Source organism: Terrapene carolina, unplaced genomic scaffold (assembly GCF_002925995.2).
Source record: "Terrapene carolina triunguis isolate 2854851 unplaced genomic scaffold, T_m_triunguis-2.0 Scaffold232, whole genome shotgun sequence".
In the NCBI taxonomy this organism is placed as follows: domain Eukaryota; kingdom Metazoa; phylum Chordata; order Testudines; family Emydidae; genus Terrapene; species Terrapene triunguis.
In genome coordinates, this window is record NW_020664583.1 from 3,903,847 (window position 1) to 3,925,805 (window position 21,959).

Consider the following 21,959-nt stretch of genomic DNA (forward strand, 5'->3'; position numbering starts at 1 on the left):
CCCGGGGCGGTTACATGGACTTGGGCCACTAGGCCGTGCTGCCCTGCGACAAGGGTTTATCCTATGGACTCTGGCCACTAGGCCATGCTGCCCTGTAAGGAGGGGCGTAAACCCTCACACACCCCTCTGAAGCTCTTACTGCTTGTGTCCTTGCACAAGTTTCCAACATTTCTATTCTCCCTCCTAGAATTTACCATGTCTCAAAATTTGCTCGGATGTAAATCATGCTGCTAGAGCAGCCCTGCCTAGGATGCTCTCCTTCTGAGCCAGCATGCAATTCAAGAGATGTGCCTGCCTCATTCCCCTTCTGCTGGCCCAAGAAAGGAACCGTCTCTCAGTGTTTGACACAAAGCCCGCCTCCGGGCATAATTTGTTCATCTATACCAGTCCATTAGTTCACCCCAAACCCTCAGAATAAAACCATTCTTGACAAAGCCACAGTAAACATATAAAGGTACAATAGGTTTTTCCCATTCCCATCTCCAGGGACATCACCCCCAGCTCACCCATCCTGGAATCAACAGCAGCACTGTGTTGTCAGGTCCTTTGGCTCCTAATCCAGGGCCTCACTCTCTAGGACTCCCTGCCTGACAGTGACCAGTCTTCTTACAGCCCTTTACTGGAGTCTTTGCCCTGAGGGCTCCGCCCCTACCACTTTCATTCCTCTAGGTCCCTGCCTGGGAATCCTACCCCTGCTGAGGGGGATTTGCCCTCTGCAACAACCCTCTTGCTTCTAGGCTCAGCTTGCCCTGCCGAAGCCAGACCATCCCTTTTTCCAAGGGGCCCCTGCCTGAGATTCCCACTTGCCAGGGGTCCCCAGCTTTGGTCAGCTCTGACCAACAGCTTTCCTCCAAGCGCCTCTCGGGTGGTGCACAGTTACTGCTCTCCTTCCAAACTCAGCTCTCTCCCCAGCAACTCCTGCCAGCTCTTCTTTGCTGCTTTCCTGCCTCTCTCCAAGTTCCCCCCAGGCACTGACTCTCCGGGTATCAGGCAGCTTTCACCTACCCATCTCCTGCTTCTCACAGGCTTTGACTCACCCAGTCACCTCCTCTCTGTGGCCCAGGTGCCATCTCTTAAGCCCAATTGGGAGTCAACTGACTAGTCATAAGTACACTGGCCTCTTCCCTCTTATTTGTCAAATAGAGTAGAACCTCAGAGTTATGAACCCCGGAGTTACAAACTGATCAGTCAGCCATACACCTCATCAGGAACTGGAAGTACACAATCAGGCAGCAGCAGAGACAAAAGAAAAAAGAAAAAGCAACTATGGTATAGTACTGTGTTAACTACTAAAAAAATAAAGGGAAAGTTTAAAAAAAAGATTTGACAAGATAAGGAAACTTTCTGTGCTTGTTTCATTTAAATTAAGATGGTTAAAATCAGCATTTTTCTTCCACATATTGAAGATTTGAAGCTGTATTTAGTTAATGTCACTTGTGAACTTTTGAAAGAACAAATGTTTGGTAATGTTTGGTTCAGAGTTATGAACATTTCAGAGTTATGAACAACCTCCATTCCCAATGTGTTGGTAACTTTGAGGTTCTACTGTAAGCAAAACATACATGTTTAGTGGGAAATCTGATCCAATACGGCTGCAGGAGTATAACTGAGAGCAGAATATTGTCCTCTTCTCTTCACTATTTTTTTCCATTTAAGTCTTTGAAAAATTGGCTGCATAAACGTATGCAATCAGCATCAAGGCAGTAAATCAGCAAAGGTGTAGCTGACTCTGTCAGTGTTAGAAGGCTCATACATTTTCAGGTGGGTGACCTCTTTTCAAACCAGGCTTCCAAGGAGTTATGTCCACCCTTTTCTTCAGAACTAAGGATCTTTTCTTACCACTTCAAAGGATGTGTTCAGTAAAAGGTTGATCAATTTCTTCTTTATTGTGCAAGTTTCTCTCTTAATATTCTGGATGATTAAGCACTGCAGCAACTGGATATTTCGGAGGGGATCTCCCCTTTAAAATCTTAATTTTAAAGCATAGAGGATTTTGAGTCCTTCCCATCAGTACTCTCTCTTTGTAGGCAAGGAGAGGGTTGAGAATACATTCCAATCAATTGTTCTTCACTTGTCAAGTTAGGATCCACTCATGCCCCATTGCTAACCCCGGCAGCATATGGTGAGTGCTCAGAGATAGGAAATTTGTAGGCATAGAGGTGCCATCATCAAGAGCATCAGCATGGGTAAATATATACAAATGCAGTTTTACAGTCTGCTGCCCATGAATCCAAGCAGTTGCCATACAAATAGAGACTCTTTTTCTTTCTGGTAAACATTATATAAAAGGTGCATGACCTTTCTTACACTGTTTCTTGCTAAAACCAAACAGAGCCATTCCTATAGTCATCTGGAAATACATATTAAAATGTAACATTATTCATTTACTCCCACCTTTAAAGCTAGAAGAGAATTCTGTTATTTGCTTCTATCATTAAAACATATCTCACATTCAGCCTCAAGATGGCAATGCAATTGTAATAGTTGCTTGCTTCCAATGCTGAGAGTTGAATCTCATCAGGTATTTTTCCACTGCTAGAGATAAATATCAAGAATGGTGTTATTGCTGTAGATATTGTAGCTAAAAACATGGAAGCATTTAAAAATCTGGAAGTTAACATCTAAAGGAAGGTAGATAAATACTAAACTATTCTCCCAGTTTGCACAATACATGATTTATTCCAATAGCATAATAGCTCTGTACATCTACACAAGATCCTAAAACCTGTCATATACCCTCACTATAACAAGTATAATTAGATAACAAGCACTAACAACTTTGCTGTGTCATCTTTTCTTTTAAGCATTGCTTGTGCAGAAGTTTTTAGCTATATGGACGCTTGAAGAAGTAATGATATGCTATTTTTGATAGAGGGAGAGGATAAAGTTTTTTATCAGGATAATAAGATAATAACCTGAAACTCAAAAACAATTGGACCAATTTCTGAATGAAGCACTGGAGTTTTAAAGTAAAAACATCATGCTTATCTTTCACATATATTTATGCCAAATGTGCTGCCACTTGAACATTTGCTTTGCCTGAAGAGTAAGGTATTATTCTTATTTATGACTGTTCACTGAGCACCAAGACATATAGCTAAATAAAGACATGGTCCCAGCTCTGAACAGTAGGGACACGGGCGACAAATGGGACAAACATGAGATCATGAGTTATCTTTGTACTACATCACACATCTGGTCGCAGGTTTAGTTAAGGTTGTGTGTGCACGTGCATGTTATGGTTACTTTGGTATTAGTTAATTGCTGTGAACTCGTATCTTGGTGGTTACATTTTATATACCACGTGGTTGTGTGTGCCCATATGAATATACGTGTACACATGTAGATATATACAGCAGAACCTCAGAGTTACGAACAACAGAATTACAAACTGACCAGTCAACCACACACCTCATTTGGAACCAAAAGTATGCAATCAGGCAGCAGATACAAAAAAAAAAAAAAAAAAGAAGCAGCAGCAAATACTGTATAGTACATTTCTGTGTTAAACATAAACTACTACTAAAAATATAAGGGGAAAGTTTAAAAAAGATTTGACAAGATAAGGAAACTGCTTCTGTGAATGTTTCATTTAAATTAAGATGATTAAAAGCACCATTTTTCTTCTGCATAGTAAAGTTTGAAAGCTGCATTAAGTGATTGTTCAATTGTAAACTTTTGAAAGAACCACCATAACGTTCTGTTCAGAGTTACGAAAAACCTCCATTCCCATGGGGGTTCATAACTCTGAGGTTCTGCTGTATTCACTTACATATACATACACACATGTTGTGAATAATATTTTTAACTTGTGAATATATTTTTATATATTCCCTCCAACCCACCCAAATATTTATTGTGATTTTTTTTTTAAATTTCCGGACTAAGTGAATTTCCCCTTCTCTTTCCTTCCTGTTACTGCCTCCCTCCATACTCTGGACTTTTCTGTCAATCTCATCTTCTGATATCGCCAAGTACAGTCCTTCTGGGTCAGCCCCACCACTAGGCTCCCAGACACACTTTACAACAAATAATCCACTTGCTATTCACTGTCGTTGTACCATCCATCAGTTTTACCTGTCTGCTTTGCATTCCTATGTCTTCCTTGTTCATTCTGCTGCTCTTTACAGAGTATGAGAAGGTGTGGAGGCTTTGATGCTCTGCTCTTCAGAAGGTCCATGGAGCAGAGCAGCAGTGAGGCAGGGAGAAATACCAATGGAAGTCAACTGGGGCGTTGGGAGCTATTGGCCCCCTTCTCCTCACCACATGCCCCCCTCCTATCAAACAAGAGACTGAGCTGATGGCCGTTCATTCTATAAACACCCTCTGTTTTATTGCAAGATCTATAACTTCCCACCACTCAAGAAGCATCAGATGAATTTTAAAATTCATTCTAGCTGCACTGAGACAGTTCAGGTGCTGTAGATGTATCTAAGCTGACACCTGTCCTCTTCCTAAAGACTTTGCCTTGCCATTCATTTATTTTCATATGCATGACATTTACATGTATTTAAATGCGAGGGAGATTACAAACTGCATTCCCTTCTCATGGACAAGTATAGTAATGCACAATACACTCCCAAATCAAGGGTTAATTAAAGTTGTTCAGCGTTGTAGGACGCATTTATTGTTCAGAGACGGTTATGTGACTCTAGATATGCTGACATATTCCTTCCTAAAGATACTGTTCTCAGCTAATTTCTATAATGAATATTTTCATTAAAAATAATAATAGCAATTAGAATGAATAAAACAGCAGGTGGACAGCCCGTAATTAACATACAAGCATACAGTAAACAAGTGGTGTTTGTTTTTCTCTGCCTCTCTTATTTTAGGAATCATCAGCTTTAATGCTAATGTAAATTGCTAGTGTAAGATGTGTGTCATAAGATAAAGGACCAAATGGAGCCAGGAAATCGTGAGTTCTAATCCCAGCACTGACACTAATGCCCGCCATGGCCTAATTTTTCAAAAGTGGCTAGTGATTTTCAGTGGCCAAACTGAGATTATTTAAAGGGACCTGATTCTCAGAGGGTGGGTGTTGAGCTTCAGACTTCAAGGGGACTACTCCTACACTTAAAGTTAAGTGCATAAGTGCCAGAGTGCTCAGTATCATGTTGGCCTGCACCCTACACCCTTTTCTACTTCATCTAGAACTCCTCCTTGCAATTCTTGTCCATAACAGATATAGAGTCAGAACACATGTGGATGGTCACCAATACACATTTTGTTACTGATGCCTTTATATATAGGAGATACAGAGTTTTTAAAAAAAGTTTTAGACTCTGATCTACTGCTTCTCAAAACAAAGGCTTCACTGAAGTACCAATTCTTGTTCAATATAGCAGGGCCTACACTTTCATTTAATTACACATACCCTGCCCATGAAGCACATCTTACTATATAACTGAAAGAAAAATTAATGGAAAGAGTATTATTTTGTGCCTATTAAGGCATTCAGTCTATCATTATTGTCAGTGATCACTGTCCAAATATAACAGTACATGTTTGGCAAATTAATGGCTCTTGGGATCTGTAATGGACTGCAAAAATTTTGCCCAGGGTTGCCAGCCACTACTAGAAGCAGTAACCAAAGTTGTCTGACAGCTGGTGGAATGAGCTGGTGGTCTCAGTCCAGTTCCCAGTGTCCGTGTCTATAGCCTCTACCACAGTTGTCACCTTTTCTGGCAGATTCAGCAGAGAGTTTTTGGACCTAATCAATAAAACAGACCAAACTACCCCCTTCTTTCCTAGAAGCAACCCCTCCAACACAAGAATTAAGGGCTTGTCTACAGTTAAAACGCTATAGTGGCACCACTGTAGCGCTTCAGCGTAGACACTAATTACACTGACAGGAGGGGGTTCTAGCATCGGCAAAGGTAATCCACCTCCCCGAGAGGCAGCAGCTAGGTCGACAGAAGAATTCTTCTGTCAACCTAGCGCTATCTACATGGGGATTTAGGCTGATCTAATTACGCTGTTCAGGGTGTGGATTTTTCATACCCTTGACCACTGTAGTTAAACCAACCTAATTTTCTAGTGTAAGCCAGGTCTCAGACACATTAGCAGGAGAGTGTGAAGCAGTTCGTACTCCTGCTACCTAGGCTGTTAATAGAGAACTGACATCCCCAGGGCTTTCACCGCAGCTCTTCGCATTGGCACTCAAAATTCATCTTACAGGTGTTTATTTAATCAGAAGCTGAAGCTATTTGAAACCTGAGATAGAGACCTCCCCTCCCACACCCTTACTACAGCCATTTAGATCAAGCCCCAGCACTATTCCATGGGACAGAGAACCCATATTTTGGATCTGTTACAAGCTATGCTGTATACATCCGCTTCTCTCTTTCTAAAGAGAGCTGGACAACAAAGCCAAGGAATGCTCAGGTACAACTGATAATTAAATGCCCATAAATTTCATTAATGAAGAGTTAACATTGCCCCGTGGTGGCTAGTGGCCTTCCGGGATGTGGAGAGTGGCTAAACTTACACCTCTGAAAACCAGGAAATACAGAGTTAAGCTACATGCCACCCTCCCCACAACGCAACCTGGCAATAGCCACTGGGAATGGTTCAGTAAGGGGGAGGAGATGCCATAATAAATAGACAGGAGGAAGTTCAGAGGGTATGTGCTGTTGCTTGAGTCGTGCTCCACAGATTTGAATTCCATCATTTATCTGCATGCACTCCAGCTGTGCTCACTGTGTTAGGTCCAGCTGTACTGAATGCAGGGCCGGCTCTAGGCACCAGCAAACCAAGCACGTGCTTGGGGCGGCACAATTTCAGGGGTGACATTCCGGACACTTCAGCAGTTGTGCTCCCGGAGGTTTTTTTTTTGCTTGGGGCAGCAAAAAACCTAGAGCCGGCCCTGACTGAATGGTGGAGGGATTAGATGAAGCAGCTTGGCAGAGCAGTGAGTGTAATACGAGGCAAGATGCATTTGTACCTTGAGGGATCAAGTGTGTGTCATTTCAGCACTGAGTTTTGTAGGTCATCTCCACAGAGGTGTAGACAAGTGTTCTCTCGCCATGGGGATTGTCAGCCGTCAGGTGGCACACAGGACAGTGGTCTCCAGGGCTTAGTGAAGGCAATGTCTCAGAAGGCATCTGTAAGGGTAGAGTGCCTGTGTGTGTATAACTGGCATACTGGGGATTGCTCAAAGAGGACAGAGTTAAGGTTGCGATGTGGGGGTGGCTTGTACCTTAACGTGTCATTTCCTGGTTTTCAGCAATGTAAGTTTAGCCACTCTACATCCTGGAAGACCACTAGCCACCACTGGGCAACCTTCACTCTGTGTTAATTAAGTTTCTGAGCCCTTGAGGTTCTTACCCACGAAAGCTTATGCTCCCAATACTTCTGTTAGTCTTAAAGGTGCCACAGGACCCTCTGTTGCTTAATTTCCTTGTTATTTAAAAAAAGAATTCTCAGGACCCCCATTTTCCACAGCCCAACTCTCCCACTCTTCTAGCTGCAGAATGCACTGGCTGCACATTATCCTGCCCCTTCATCATCTCCTCATCTCCCATCTCTCTGTCTGTGCAGCACAGCCTGCTTCTCCCTCCCCAACCATCCTCTGCACAGAGAGGCAGGCATCAGCATGAGACCTGCAGGTGGAGGAGCAGGGTAGAGGATGCAGGAACAGTGCAGGGATTAGCATGGAGACAGTAAGGACATTTTGTGAAGTGGGGGACAGATGTGGGAGCAGGCATGAGAGGAAGGATGGCTTAGTGGTTAGTGCCTGGGACTTGGGAGACCTGGGTTCAATTCCCTGCTCCATGACTGACTTCCTGTGTGACTTTGGACAAGTCACTTAGCCCTTCTTGCCCCAGTTTCCCATCTGTAAAATGGGAATGGACCGTCCTAATTTCCTAGCACAGACCAGGCCTCAGAGAGATGTAAAGTGGTCCATTCATTTGTTTCAATAAGATGCTCTCAGCTAAATGAGAACACCCCATGGAAATGAATGCTGCCTGAAGCAATACCTCTGAGAGGTGTAACCTGCTTCATTAATCTCAGTGGATAGTCTCATCCTTCCCTTCCCAGTGCCCTGTGATATACGTCAGACATGCCCATTCTCAGCTCCTCAGCACAGTGTTCTTGGAGTATGCGCCAAGCATATCTGTTCTCAGCTCCCCATCCTGATTGGCAGGACTCCCCAGATAATGGCACACAGGACCCAGGAAGAGGGACCTAGACTACTCTCCTCCAAGGGTCAGCCCTTCCTGCAAGATTCCAGCTCACATGGGGGATAGAGAGAGGGGCTCAGACCGCCCCTCCAAGAGAAGCAGAGCTCCCAAGATCTTGACACACACTCAAGGGTCAGGGAGAAGGGCTCATCAGAGCCCCCAGTATCCTAGCACAAATGTGGGAGGCGATAATGTGGGGCTGATAGGCCCTTGTGCTCCCCAACTCAGCCAGCCATTCACCCCATATTCCCCTGCTCAGTATCTCACCCTTCCTCCCTCCCCGTAATCTCCCCTTGCCACAGCGGCAAACCTCTTCTTCTATTTCTCCCACTTCTCCACCCCTAATCCTCCCTCCCCTCTCTGCACCCTCATAACCCCCACACTCCCAGCACTGCTCCCACCTACCTCCCACCTGGCCCCTCACTGCTCCCATCCCCACATATTCCCTAGCTCTGCACCAAACAAGTTATAAGAATCTAAAAAAGTTCTGAGCCCCTCACGGTAGGGGGCTGCCTATCAGGAATGCCTTGCCTATAAGCACACTCAGGTCCATTGTTCAGGAAACACAATTACATTACCCTAATTTTTTCATCTTCCCTCTAGTTAATCAATGCTAGTTGATTAATCCATGTTTTGCGCTTGTCTTTACTAAATTTAATCCTTTAGACCAATTCTTCAATTTATCAAGATCATTCTGAATTCTAATCCTATCCTCCAAAGTGCTTGCAACTCCTGCCAGCTTCATGTCCTCTGCAAATTTTACAAGCATACCCTCCGCTCTCTCATCCAAGTAATTAATGAGTTCAATGTAGAGTGACTGAGATCAGTTGGGGGACAATCAGAGCCAGAGTTTGAGTCCCAGGTGTGCACGCAGAAAAAGTGATTTAATAAAATGCTGGATTCTTTTCAGGGGGACAGTATCCCAGGAACTCCTTGCTCAAATGACCTCAAATTGGGCCCACAAACAATACCCAGCACCTTGATGAGGCAAATTGGAATGAGGAAATTTCAGGACAATCCAAATAAGTATTTAGAACATTTAGAGTCATCCTTTAAACTGAAAGTGCATCTGAACCTTAACTAAAGCAGAGTTGGCACTCTGCTATGACAATGTAAAAGTGATTGGTATAAGCTTTACAGATAGAAGGAACAAAAGCTGGCATTTTCAGAGCATGAGGACCCAGCCATACTGAAAAGATAGAATATAAAAATGAGGTACAGAACTCAGCACTTGAAAGCTCAGAGGAACTGAAAAGACAGATGAATAGCTGCTTAGAAAGCTATAACAAACCATGGAATGCAAATCACACAAAGACAAAAGATGCAAGAACTTCACACTAAACTGTGCCTTGAAGAGAAACTTAATTTATTTAATCCACAGTAAACATACTTGGCACTGTGGTTCAAATACTGCTCTCCTAACACAGAAACACAGTAGTCTCCCTGGAACGGTATTTAAACAGACCTCCAGCTGAAGAGGAAAACAACCTTTACAAGCACACATGAATTATACTTGAAAATTGTGCAGTAAATCCAAATAAACAAGAGTAAAGACAAAAACTGGAAGCATGAATGTGAAGTTTAGTCCCATTGATTTCCTCTTGGTTCTTTTGGAAAAGATTCCATAATTATCCAGTTTATGGCACTTTAGTTTCACAATGCAAGAATTTCATATGTTGCAAACATTCAATATTTATACATTAATACACATAGTGTCAGCATCTCTCCTATTCTTTGACTACTAAAAAGACTGCAACAAAGCAGCACTTCCAAACTGGATGACACTCCAAATTCCATTTTAAACACTCCATCCTAGAACTGACTGGAGGACAATAATTCCATCCCATGACAACTTTCAGGTTTCTGTTTTTGTTCCGCATTAGAAAGGAAACAAAACCTTTCAAATGCTTTTGTGAAATGCAATTATGTCAAAACATCTGGGTTTGGCTTGAAAGTTGGGCTTTCCCTTTGGGTCCCTTTCTTGGGAAGTGGCCAGAGAATTCAACAAGGACCCCAGAAACCTTCCCCATCCCAGTCGATATTTCTCTGGGAAATGTTCTGGCTTTGACAAAATTGCATGTTTCATCAAAAAACTGTGTTGTCAAAAACTTCCAACCCGCTCCACTCCATTACACCATCTTGACATATTTCTCATTAGATCTCAGTCTCAACTTCACTCTTTTCTCCTAATCTATAAGGAGGGGTGGGGGCTGCATTTTTTTTAAATAATGCAGGATGAAGCATAGATATAGATTGATTGCAATCACTTTGCAATGGGGGGAAAGTTCACCTGTGAAAGTGTAACACTGAATACTCCCCTCCCAAGACATTCTAAACTTAGCCTAGATACAACAGCAGAGTGGGAGGCACACTACTGGGCCACACGTGTCTTTTAAGAAGGTTCCCTGTGTTTCAAAGGCTGCCTAAGAACCATAACACGATGTGTGCTCGGCAATCACCATGGCAACAGTGGATTTCTTTACAAATGGAAATGGTATAGCAAATAGGCATGTAAAAACCCCTTGTAAACTGACAAACAAGCTACTGCTGCCCTGGGTTAAAAGAGCTTGCATACCCTCTTTCTATTAATTTTTTCCATGAATAAACAAGGGATGGGGGACGTGTGTTCACAGTGGCATGTGAGAAATCCACGTACATGCACAAATCCTGTTAACAGGCCTCCCATGCACCCCTTGGAAAACAGAAGCAGCAATGTTTAAGCAGCATGCCTGCCCCCTCTCCTCATTAGATTTGTGCAGCCCTGGAGGTTGGTAACTCTCACTCCCTTAGGAATTCGACACGGGGGGAAAGTCATTGTGATGTATTGCAGGAGAAGAATGCAAAATGTGCACTCATTATTAAGACTCTCTGAATAACATCAGTTGTCAAAAATATGCAGGAAGGCAGAACAATCCTAATCAAAGCTGGACAAAGCAAACTTTTCAAGTTCTCAGATAAACATTTGACAGTCAGATTTGTGAACTGACTTTCAATTGAGCAAGCTTACTAAAGTCATTGCAGTATATGGGTCTATTATACGTGGCGGAGAACAACTCAAAGAACAAGGAGACCAGAACTTCATGGAATCCTAATAGTATTCTCAGTTAGTCCACCCTACTTCATCAGACAAATAGGGGTGTCAGATTTTATTTCCATTGCTCTCCCTTCACTTCCCAATCACTTGTGTTTATTATACAAGTATCTACATTTCAGTAACAAGAAGTTCAAAATCAGCAACTTGATCTATTTTTCCAAATGTCTTTAAACGTGACTGTCCCCTTCCAGTTGTTAGTTATTACCTAGTCATACTATTTCATTAGGGTGATCTTTACATGATTCAATAGCTTCAGAAGCTACAGGGAAGTAACTTGAAGGCTCACTGTGTTGTCATGTCAAAATATACTTTTGCTGAAAATGTTTTACAGTTCACCGGACAGAGGGGAGTACTTCAAAAAACGAATGTTGACAAATAGTCCCAAACCTCTTTTTCAACTCCATTACATCTTTGGGTCCATCTAATGTCATAACCGCCTCCAGGAGTAACATAGTCTAATGTTTATTATGCTGTCAACCCTGGTAAGTGAAGCGCTGTCTGCAACCTGTCAGCTATGTAGAGCTGTGTCATTTTCTCTCTTAGATACCAGGCAAATGACAGTCATAATTGTTATGTTCCGCTAATCTGTCATCAAGGTCTCAGTTTAACCCAGCATTTATATGATGATCTCTTCTACAGAAGTGACTAAAAAGGCACATTCTCTTCTTTTAAGAATTTATTGCTGCTTTAAAATGTTTAGAGATTTTTCATTCTTCTATGCTGTTTTATTTGCAAAGATACCAAATATGTCAACCCATTTTTATTGTTTTTTTATTTTAAAAAAGGAGAAGCAGATTATCTGAACCATTCCACTGAGATTTATTATTGGGAATACACTCTAAGGGTGCACAATGTCAAAAATGTTCATTCTTTGTCAAACTCTGCTCCTGTTGAAATCAATGGTAAACTCCCATTGATTTCAATGGGGGCAGAATCAGGCCAGTGCTGAACACTTTTGAAAATCCAACTGTGACATGCTAAGGTGTCTCTAAAATATACATAAACAAACAACCCTTCCCCCCCCCCCCAACTACGGTATACTACAACTACTATTAATGATTATTTTTAAGAATTTTAAGGAATTTCAAATCTATATACAATCTGCTACATTTTAGTGTATTCCAACTTTGAATGTAATGAAAAATTGGAAGCACCAAAGATTTCCACCTCAGAGATACAATGAACACGGAGCAAGTTTTGAACATTAGTTATTTGGTCCTACCTGTGGGTCAGACAATCGGGATAGGTCAGGATACAAGTAGAATTTTATTCCTTCAGAAGCCCCTGGTAATGTTACTCCTCGAACCAGAAGAATCAGTAGCATGACATACGGGAATGTAGCTGTTACATATACCACCTAGCGAGAAGAAGTAAAACATCAGAAAATGTTTTTTTTCCCCAACAAAAACAACAAGAAGATGGTGTTGTTTCTCTGGTAGTAATCCAGATATAAATACACACACAATCTTATGCACCCGTTGAATGCTACTTTGAGACCTAATATCCATGCTGGTCTTCTGCAGAGGGATGAATTTCATCCCGAAGCATATTCCTTCTTAAAGAATTTAGCCCTGGTAGGAAAATGGGCAAACACTTCATCACAAATAGAGCTGGGTGAATAATGGATTTTTCAGTTCACTGGCAATTCTGGGTGGGCGGGGGGGGGGAGACAGAAAAAAAAATCATTTGGGGTCAAACCGAATTTTTTTTTTTTTTTTAATTTTGGGGAAATCAAAGAGTTGAAAAAAGTATTTCAGGTCAAACAAAATGTTTTGTTTCAATTTTGCCATTTTAAAACTATTGATTTTTTAAAAATACTATTAAATGACATTTTGAAACAGAAAGTGAATTTTTGCATTGACACTATTGAAATGAAACATTTCAATTTTTAAAAATTTTTTTTTAGTGTTTTTGTTTGTTTGTTTGTTTGACTGAAATATTTGGTGAATTTGCAAGCTGTTGCTGAATCTGCCTTTTTCGGGGGAAAAAAATGGTCAACAAATTTCACCCAACTCCAATCACAAACATATTGGGACATTCTCTCCAAGTAAGTTACTATGGCTCACTGCATAACAGTTAAACCAGATATGGTTCAGTAGAGAAATTATTTGACTTGCCAGAAAATAATGTGCTGTATTACATGTTAACTATGCAGCAACCTATATTGGAAACAATGGTACTCTTATTACTGGTACTAAATGTGTTTGGAAAAGTCAGAACAATAGAAAGTATAACCAAGGGAAGAAAATGTGGATTTCCCCCACACCTCTCCATTCAAGAGTCTTATACAGTCTGGTTTTTTTGCAATTACTGAACACAGATTATTAGAAATCACACACCATACAAGTAGTTGATTAATAGGTAAAACAGGCATACAATTTTCCTGTGAACTATCAAGTCTCTAAAACCCACTTCTTCAAACAAACCCAGTGTGGTAGGAATATGTCTACCCCAAAGCAACCCTCCCTCCCCCGGCTAACTGGGGCTCTCCAAGCATTCTCTGCCTCAGTCTCCTTCCCAAAGGTGCGTCTCCTCAGCTCTCCACAAACTGGTCTGTGTGAGAGATGTGGCTCGCCCTCTGGCCAAGTTACAAACAAAATTTGACACTCTCTTCCTCCTCAATAAACCCACACCCTCTCTCTGCTAACCTGCCATGATGGGCAGTATTTTGGCTTGTATTTGTTTGTTTTGTTCCATTTAGATGATAAGATCTTTGGGCATGGAAAGTATCTTGTGTCTGTAAAGTACTATGTATATTTGTACCACAACACATGTTTTATAACACAATATCATGCCAAGCTTTTGCTTTGAGATTTGAAGTATTCTGTGTAATCCTCCTACAAAAGGTAAAGTTAAGAACGAGTTTATAAATAAAGCTGCCAGGACACAGAAATACCTCCAGTCCTGAGCTCTAAGGCGATGCAGTAAGCTATACAATGAGACGAGCTCAGCATCACTTTCTGTGATGTGCACGAGGCAGCCCCAGCACCATCATAGAAATGTAGAAATATATGGCTGGAAGGGACCTTGAGAAGTCATCGATTCCAGCCCCCTGCGCTGAAGCAGGACCAAGTAAACCTAGATCAGCCCTGACAGGTGTTTGTCCAATCTGTTTTTAAAAAACCTCCAATGACCAGAGATTCCACAACCTTACTGGGAAGCCTGTCCCAGAGCTTAACTACCCTTAGTTAGAAAGTTTTTCCTAATATCTAACCTAAATCTCCCTTGCTGCAGATTAAGCCCATTACTTCTTATCTGACCTCCAGCGGACATGGAGAACAAGTGATCCCTGTCCTCTTTATAATAGCCCTTAACATATTTGAAGACTGTTATCAGGTCCCCACCTCAGTCTTCTCCTTTCTCAAAACAAGACTAAACATGCACAGTTTTTTTTACAAACTTTTCCTCATAGGTCAGGTTATCTAAACCTTTTATTATTTTTGTTGCTCTCTTTTGGACTCTCTCCAATTTATCCACCTCTTTCCTAAAGTCTGGCCCCCAGAACTGGACACAGTCCTCCAGCTGAGGCCATCTTCCTGCCCTCTCATCCATCTTCCTTTAGACTCCTCTCCATGGCTCCAGGGTCTGCACTGAGACACAGGATGGAGGCTGAGCAAGCCAAAGAGAAGGAATGGGAAGAGCAGCATTGGGCACACATGTTGCCTGTCTCTAGTCCCATGGATAACTGTATTATCTTCTCCATGGAGTCACCCTTAGAGGTCTTGGGGGCGATGGCTGGAGGGTGTCCAACAGAGCCACACTGCCAGATGGGAGAAGGCAACGAGGGCCAGAGCCTACGTGGAGGCACAGGGCCTCTGCTCGAATAGTCTAGGCCTTCTGAGGATTGCCTAGGATCTATCAGGTTTGAGAGAGAGAACTGAAGCCTTTTCAATGGGAATTTGGGAGTGGGTTCTCCAAGAGGGGATGATTCCCTCTGCAGGAGGGGACGATCTGGGCCAACGATGGCTGTTTAATTGTTTAATCAGGATGTCAGGGTAATAAATTCCTCTCAAACAGGCATGGCCCAAGGTCTGATGAAAGAACTAGGAGACAGGGAATCCTGCGTTCTAATCCCAGCATTGACACTAACTCGCTCTGTAGCAGTAAATCACTTAGGCATAAATTTTGAGATGCGACTAGTGATTTTGTTGTCGCAGTCTCGGGGTGCTCACACCGAGACAGAATGGGCTTAGTTTTCAGAAAGTGCTGAGCATCCAACCCCTAAAAATCAGTCTGCTTCTTTGTGTCTCAGATTGCACCCAAAAACAGAGTTACTTAAAATCACTAATCTCCTTTGAAAATGTAGGCCATGTCTTCTGCCTCAGTTTCCTCTCTGTAAAATGGAGATGACACTAATACCCCCCTGCCCTTCAGAGGACTGCGTGGATTAATTAAGGATTCAATAAAAATGGAAAGCCTTGTTCATGTGCTAAGTATGGTTACTGTTCACTATTGATGGAGAAGCCATCTCCTAGGACCAAGTGATTCAACGCTCACTAACCCAGTGCTTCAAAGGGACAAAATTCCATACAGCTGGTTTTTCATAATGAGGCTGACAAATAAAAAAATGTGAATAAAAGGAAATAAGGATGAAATGCAGTGAATGAGACTGATCCTGCAGCTCTCTCCTGGCTTCAATGACAGCTCAGTGCATGGAGAGGCTACAGGATCTAGCCCAACAAGATTTCTGTGCTTTTTTGTTCATTCATTTCTGCAATTTCAGTCTCTGTGCGTTGCATTCCCTTCCCTCCCCTCCCCTAAAATTAATGGCTGCTGTTAATTCCAATAGTCACGTAATCGGGTCAAATGGCTGACGCTGGGGTCACCGTACCTGAATTGAAAGAGTAACATTTTCTTGGATCCTCCTTCATTATGTCATATTACTTCACAATCTGTCATCTCGTGCAACCTGCCATTGCACCATGTCATTTTACATTAGCATGCAGACTGCCCTTTCAGACACAGAGATATTCTTCCCAGGGTGCACCAGTCAAACTTCGCTATACACACAGTTTTCTACTGAGGGTGCAATTACAGCTCCTATAAGACTGAGCTTCAAAGAGGAGGAGGAGGAACCTTAGAAATTCATACTTCCACAGGCAAGGAAGGAGAGAAGAGAAGATCAGCCAAGGATACCTCTGCATAACAGCAGTGCAGTTATCACTCCCCCATACAGCCATCCTGGCATGGAGGGTAAATGCCCTCACTGGGACCTTTGGCATTGCTGAAGGTATTGGAAACGTCACCCCCAGCTCCTTGATTTTCAGTCTGTAAGAGCCAAAATACAGCTGGTACCTGTGCAGCAGCATTAAGGGAGGGGGGGAGGTCTCTCCTCCCTCTACCACTGCCTTGCAGGGAGAGAGGTACCATAGCACATCACTTCTACCACACGCCTATGAATCCAATCCAAATCACAGGTAAGAGGATAAACAAGAGGAGTGGCTGATAAGAGAGAGGCCTGTGGACAGGTGGGAAGGATCTGGAGTGTTTACAGGCTGTGGCAGCCCTTTGGGCCAGTTGGCATTGCTATTAAAATAAAAACAAGGGCGACTTTTCAGCACTCATAAAGCGATGGAGCTGCTGGAGTTCCATGCTCTTCTTGAGCTGAAATGGCCAATGAAAGATGCTGGATTTGTGATGTGCTGAAATGGGGGCTGGGATAGGAACCCCCCAAACTTAGTTCCATTATCGGCTATCGTCCAATTTTCAGCTTGCATCTCCAGGCCTGCTGAGCCCCCGGATCCCTCGGGGTTCCTGTTTTGGAATTCTCATTGTTTGTGTTTATCATGCTGTACAGCACCCAGGGACGTGACGGGTGGCTGTAGAAGTCAAAGTGTTGTTATTATTATCACCACATCTGCAGGCATTAAAAGTTTGCCTGAAATTGTTTTCTTTTCTTTCAACACGTCAAACTTCTCTGAATATAAATGTGAACACAACTGTTTCTAATTACATTGAATCCTGTTTTAATTGACTTTAATTGCTTGGTGTGTTAATTAGCATGCCGATGCTCGGAATGCTTTTTCCAGCTCTCAGCGATGTCGGAGCCATGCTGGTGTCTGAGCACTTGGGAACAAAATAAATGTTTCGGACACACCCGTGTCAGCACCAAGTTCTTTTATTGCAATATGACAAAGGGCCAGATTGACAAAGGTATTGAGGTACCCAAAGATGCAGTTAGGCACCTACTGGGATTTTTAAAAGCTCTTATGCAGGTTGGGCACCTAATTCCCATAGAAAGTCAGTGGGACTCAGGCTGCGTCTACACAGTTCCACAGTGCAGACTAGTGTGTGTGTATGTGTGTGTGTATGTGAAGTGTGTGCTGTAACTCCCCTGCGTGTAGGGCCGGATTTATACCTGATGCGCCCCTAGGCACAGCACTTTCAGCACTCTCCCGCCCACAGCTGACCTTCATGTTTTCTGTAAAAAATGAAACTTTTAACCCACTTTTAAATTGTAGGCATCCCTAGGCACTGTGCCTAATTGGAAATCCGGCCCTGCCTGTGTGGGCACTGCTGGTACAAACTAAAAAGTACCTCATCACGTTAACATAGCCCTCTGGACTAGCTACCTTGTTGCACCAGCAGCGTGCACATGGGGCATGCGCTGCAATTCACGCCATATAGACAAGCCCTTAGGCTCTTAAGTGACTATATCTCATTTGAAAATGGATCTTGGGTTCCTAAATCGCGTAGGGCTAGATTTTCAAAGGTATTTAGGCAGCTAAAGACTTCAATGGTAGTTAGATACACAGCGCCACATTTTTAAAGGTGTGTAGGTGCCTACTGGAATTTTCAAAAGCACACCCATTGAACTCAATGCCTTTTAGGCACGTACGAGCTTTTGAAAATCCCACAAGGCACCTATCTGCCCCTTTGAGTGCCTAAATACCTTTGAAAATCTGGTCCTCAGCTACTCTGAAAATTTTACCCTAAGTGAAAAGCTAGTCTTTGGGATGGCCAGACCAACAACCACCACACACAGATTGTGATGCAGCAGGCTCAACTTGTGAGAGATGGCAATAGGTAAAACTAACCCCAGGAGGAAACATAGATTACATCATTAACCTGTTGAGAGAGCGGAAGAAGCACTTAGCACAATGAATTTAGCCACACAGCCAGAAAAGTTAAAAATAGACTGCTCAGGCCGCAGCTACAACAGAACATGTCAGCTTGATGTTCACAGGCTACATCACGGCAACTTTTATCAGGATGAATCTTAAATAGGGAACTGGCTGCAGTGAACTTTAATCCTTTGCTTCGCTCTTGCTGTGACCACAGCTGAACTGCCCTTTGGTACGGAACGAAGAATTTTCATACACTGGTGAGTTTCATTACCTCCTGTCACCACAAGATAATACAATTACGTTGCTATGATGTCAATGACATTAAAACTTCAGATGGTTCCAATTGCTTCCTGTGTAAATACTTACTGGCCATCACCACAGGTTGGATGGTACAGAACACAAAACAATATGCCAGATCATGGGAAATGAGATTGTCTGAACTGCATTCTGTGTTTTATCTATACTGTAATACAAGGTTTTTTACAAAATGAAAGTGTTCAAGTTCACTTAGGCCCAGATTTTTAAACCTATTTAGGTGTTGCTGCCCGCAGCATTGCATTACCTAACTGATTTAGGTGCCTACAGCTCATTGTCAGGGCAAGCACCCCCATTAATATGCCTGAACCGTGCTTTTGAGAGATGCACCTTTACGGTAATGGTTCAGTCTCGTTGTCTACTGCGTCCTTCACCTCTCCTGAGAATGCCAAAAAGGGATGCCAGTTAGTGCTCTTTGTGGTGTACTGTAGACACCTCTCCTCTTATACTTGGATTGACACTACTAACGTATTTCAGACCGACTACTGAACAGTCGGCAACTGGTGATGACCTTCAGCGCTTGTCTACACAGGGAAATGGACCAGCAGAACTACAGTGGTACAATTATACCCCTAGAATTATACCCAGTATAAATCCCTGTGTGGACACACTATTCCAGAATGAAAGTGATTTTCATTTAATTATTTTTGCATATCTTATGTTGCACAAAAATAGTCACTTTTATTCCAGAATAAAGAGTCCATACAAGGAGTTATACCAGCATAACTCTAGGGGTATAAAGAACGACGAGTACTTGTGGCACCTTAGAGACTAACAAATGTATTTAAGCATAAGCTTTCGTGGGCTAAAACCCACTTCATCGGATGCATGCAGTGGAAAATACAGTAGGAAGATATATATATACACACAGAGAACATAAAAAAATGTGTGTTGCCATACCAACTATAACGAGAGTAATCAGTTAAGGTGGGCTATTGTCAGCAGGAGAAAAAAAAACTTTCATAATGATAATCAGGATGGCCCATTTCCAACAATTGACAAGAAGGTGTGAGTAACAGTAGGAGGAATAGTTCTACTTTGTGTAATGACCCATCCACTCCCAGTCTTTATTCAAGCCTAATTTAATGTTGTCTAGTTTGCAAATTAATTCCAATTCAGCTGGTCAATTTCCCCACGTGGACAAGCCCTAAGGCACTACCCAGTCTGGGCTAGATTTATACTAAGAACCAGCGGCGGCTCCAGGCACCAGTGCTCCTGCGGGACCGGGGACCTCCTGCAGGCATGCCGCCGAAAGCCGCCTGCCTGCCGCGCTCGGGGTGGCAAAAAAGCTAGAGCCGCCCCTGCTAAGAACCTACAAGAGAAAGGTCCAGATCCCATTATCAACTCTTGCACCATCCTGCCCACCCCCCATGTATTTATTTTATAAATTCAAACTCCCTTCCAAACTGTTGCAGATAATCATACCATACTGTGACATTGTACAAGGTTTTCCCTTTCCAATATCAATGTATGCAGCAAAACTGCCAGTTTTGAATATGACAACATGTGAAAGGGTTTTTTTTTTTTTGCTTATAGGGAAGCGACACACAAAAATGGAGAGAACCAGCCGAACATCTAACTTCACTATTTGCGCTCTCTGTGTTGCAGTTTTATTCACCATCATCTGCTTTTATCCTGGTATGTTTATCCACAGAGAGCAATCTGCTCCAGAATTGTGTTGCAAACCATTCTTAACCAGACTGCTTACAAATGTAGATTTTTTTCTTCCTAAACTCTGATGAGTCATACATGATTGCAAACAGTTTCTCTTGGAGTAGAAAGCAGTACAAATACCAAGCAGGTAAGAAAAGTGACAGTAATAGGCTCAGAGAGAGGAAGATTATGCATCAGAGATAGGGAAAATTCACTATGAGTTCAATATGGTGAGCTAGAAAATAAAGGTCAGCAAAGGACATTCACTGAAATTACATGAGAAACTTGTTAACTGTGCAGTGTTCAGAGAAAGCAAAAACTTTCTACATCTGCCATGACATCATCAGAGAAAGATGCACAGATTCTAACACTGCACTATGCATGGATTATTGGCTGTGAGGCCACAGTGTCACAGGAGGTGAACAGGGAAATCACGGTGGGAGATTTGGTTCAGTGCTGCTAACCAGGAGAGGGCAAGAGTGGCGGTCACCCTGGGCATTAACTTCCAGTAACTAACTGTAAGTATTTGATATTCAAGCTATGGTGGTCAGTCTTGATTGACCACATAGATCACATAGTGTATTCCTAACTGGAAGAATCAATTGTCCATAGCAAAAACTTGCATTTACAAATTCAGACTTAATTTTGTATGTATATTCTTCAACAGTTGCTTAAAATTCACTGTTTTGGCAAAGATTCCTGACACCAAACTTGTTCGCTAGAATAGAAAGCAAACATAAAAAAGGACACACACATGGTTAGAGAGATTTCCCTGAAAAACTTGAACAAACATATCTGATTTTTTTTTGCAGTGTTTGCCTCACCTTCTAATCATAGCATTTCCTCCCTAATAAAGAAAAACGTTGAAAGGAGATGAGATTCTAATGAGAATCATTTCATGCATTATTCATACCTTGATAATATCCAATATACTACATGTTCTACTATGGATTTTCCATATCCAAAAGGAAGGAAAGCTATGAACGTTTTTGCTATTATGTCATGGTAACATGAAAAAAAAATCCATGACATAAGAAAACAGAAATGTTGGCAAAATGAGACACAAATGCATCGGCATAAACTACATGAACAATTAATCCCATGCACAACTGTGACAATTGTGATAATTGTGCAGGTAACTAGCCAATTATATATCTAACTGGCCATTTGCATGCACAATTACCATAATAAATGAACAACCACAACAAATGTGCACTCAGATTACACTTATGCATTTTGCACATGCAATTTTGAGCATGCAGTTCTAAAAAAACTGGGCTGAAAAATGCAGCTCAACCGGAGCCTTGAAGCTCAGATCTGAATCTATTGTAGTTTCAAACTTTCCTCTAGTTCTGGGGTGTTCATAGGTCACATTACAATTTGGGTTCAATAAAGAAACAGATGTCTGTCAAACTCAGAGTAACCAGAAAGCAGATCCAGGGCTCTTCTGTGGGCTCAATTCTAATTAAACAGCCACCTAAGTGAGGGTGCTGACTATAAGCGGAGTAGGTTCCACAGGAGACAGGTAACTACACAAAACTGCTTTACCTAGAGGTCAATGTCATAGGCCAGCACTAACTCCTGGGGAATTTGTTCCCCAATTTTACATAGGGGTTAGCCAGTGGATCTACATAGTAACAGGCC

At 42.3% G+C, this 21,959-nt stretch overlaps 1 protein-coding gene across 1 annotated transcript in view; it reads right to left on the bottom strand.

Moving 5' to 3' along the window:
- The window catches only part of SLC6A11 (solute carrier family 6 member 11), a 179,094-nt gene that overhangs the window by 87,216 nt on the left and 69,919 nt on the right, over nucleotides 1–21,959 (bottom strand). Inside the window, exon 7 of the mRNA XM_024193609.2 lies at nucleotides 12,503–12,637. Coding sequence (XP_024049377.2) covers nucleotides 12,503–12,637 — 135 coding nt within the window. The remainder of the gene's footprint in view (nucleotides 1–12,502; nucleotides 12,638–21,959) is intronic.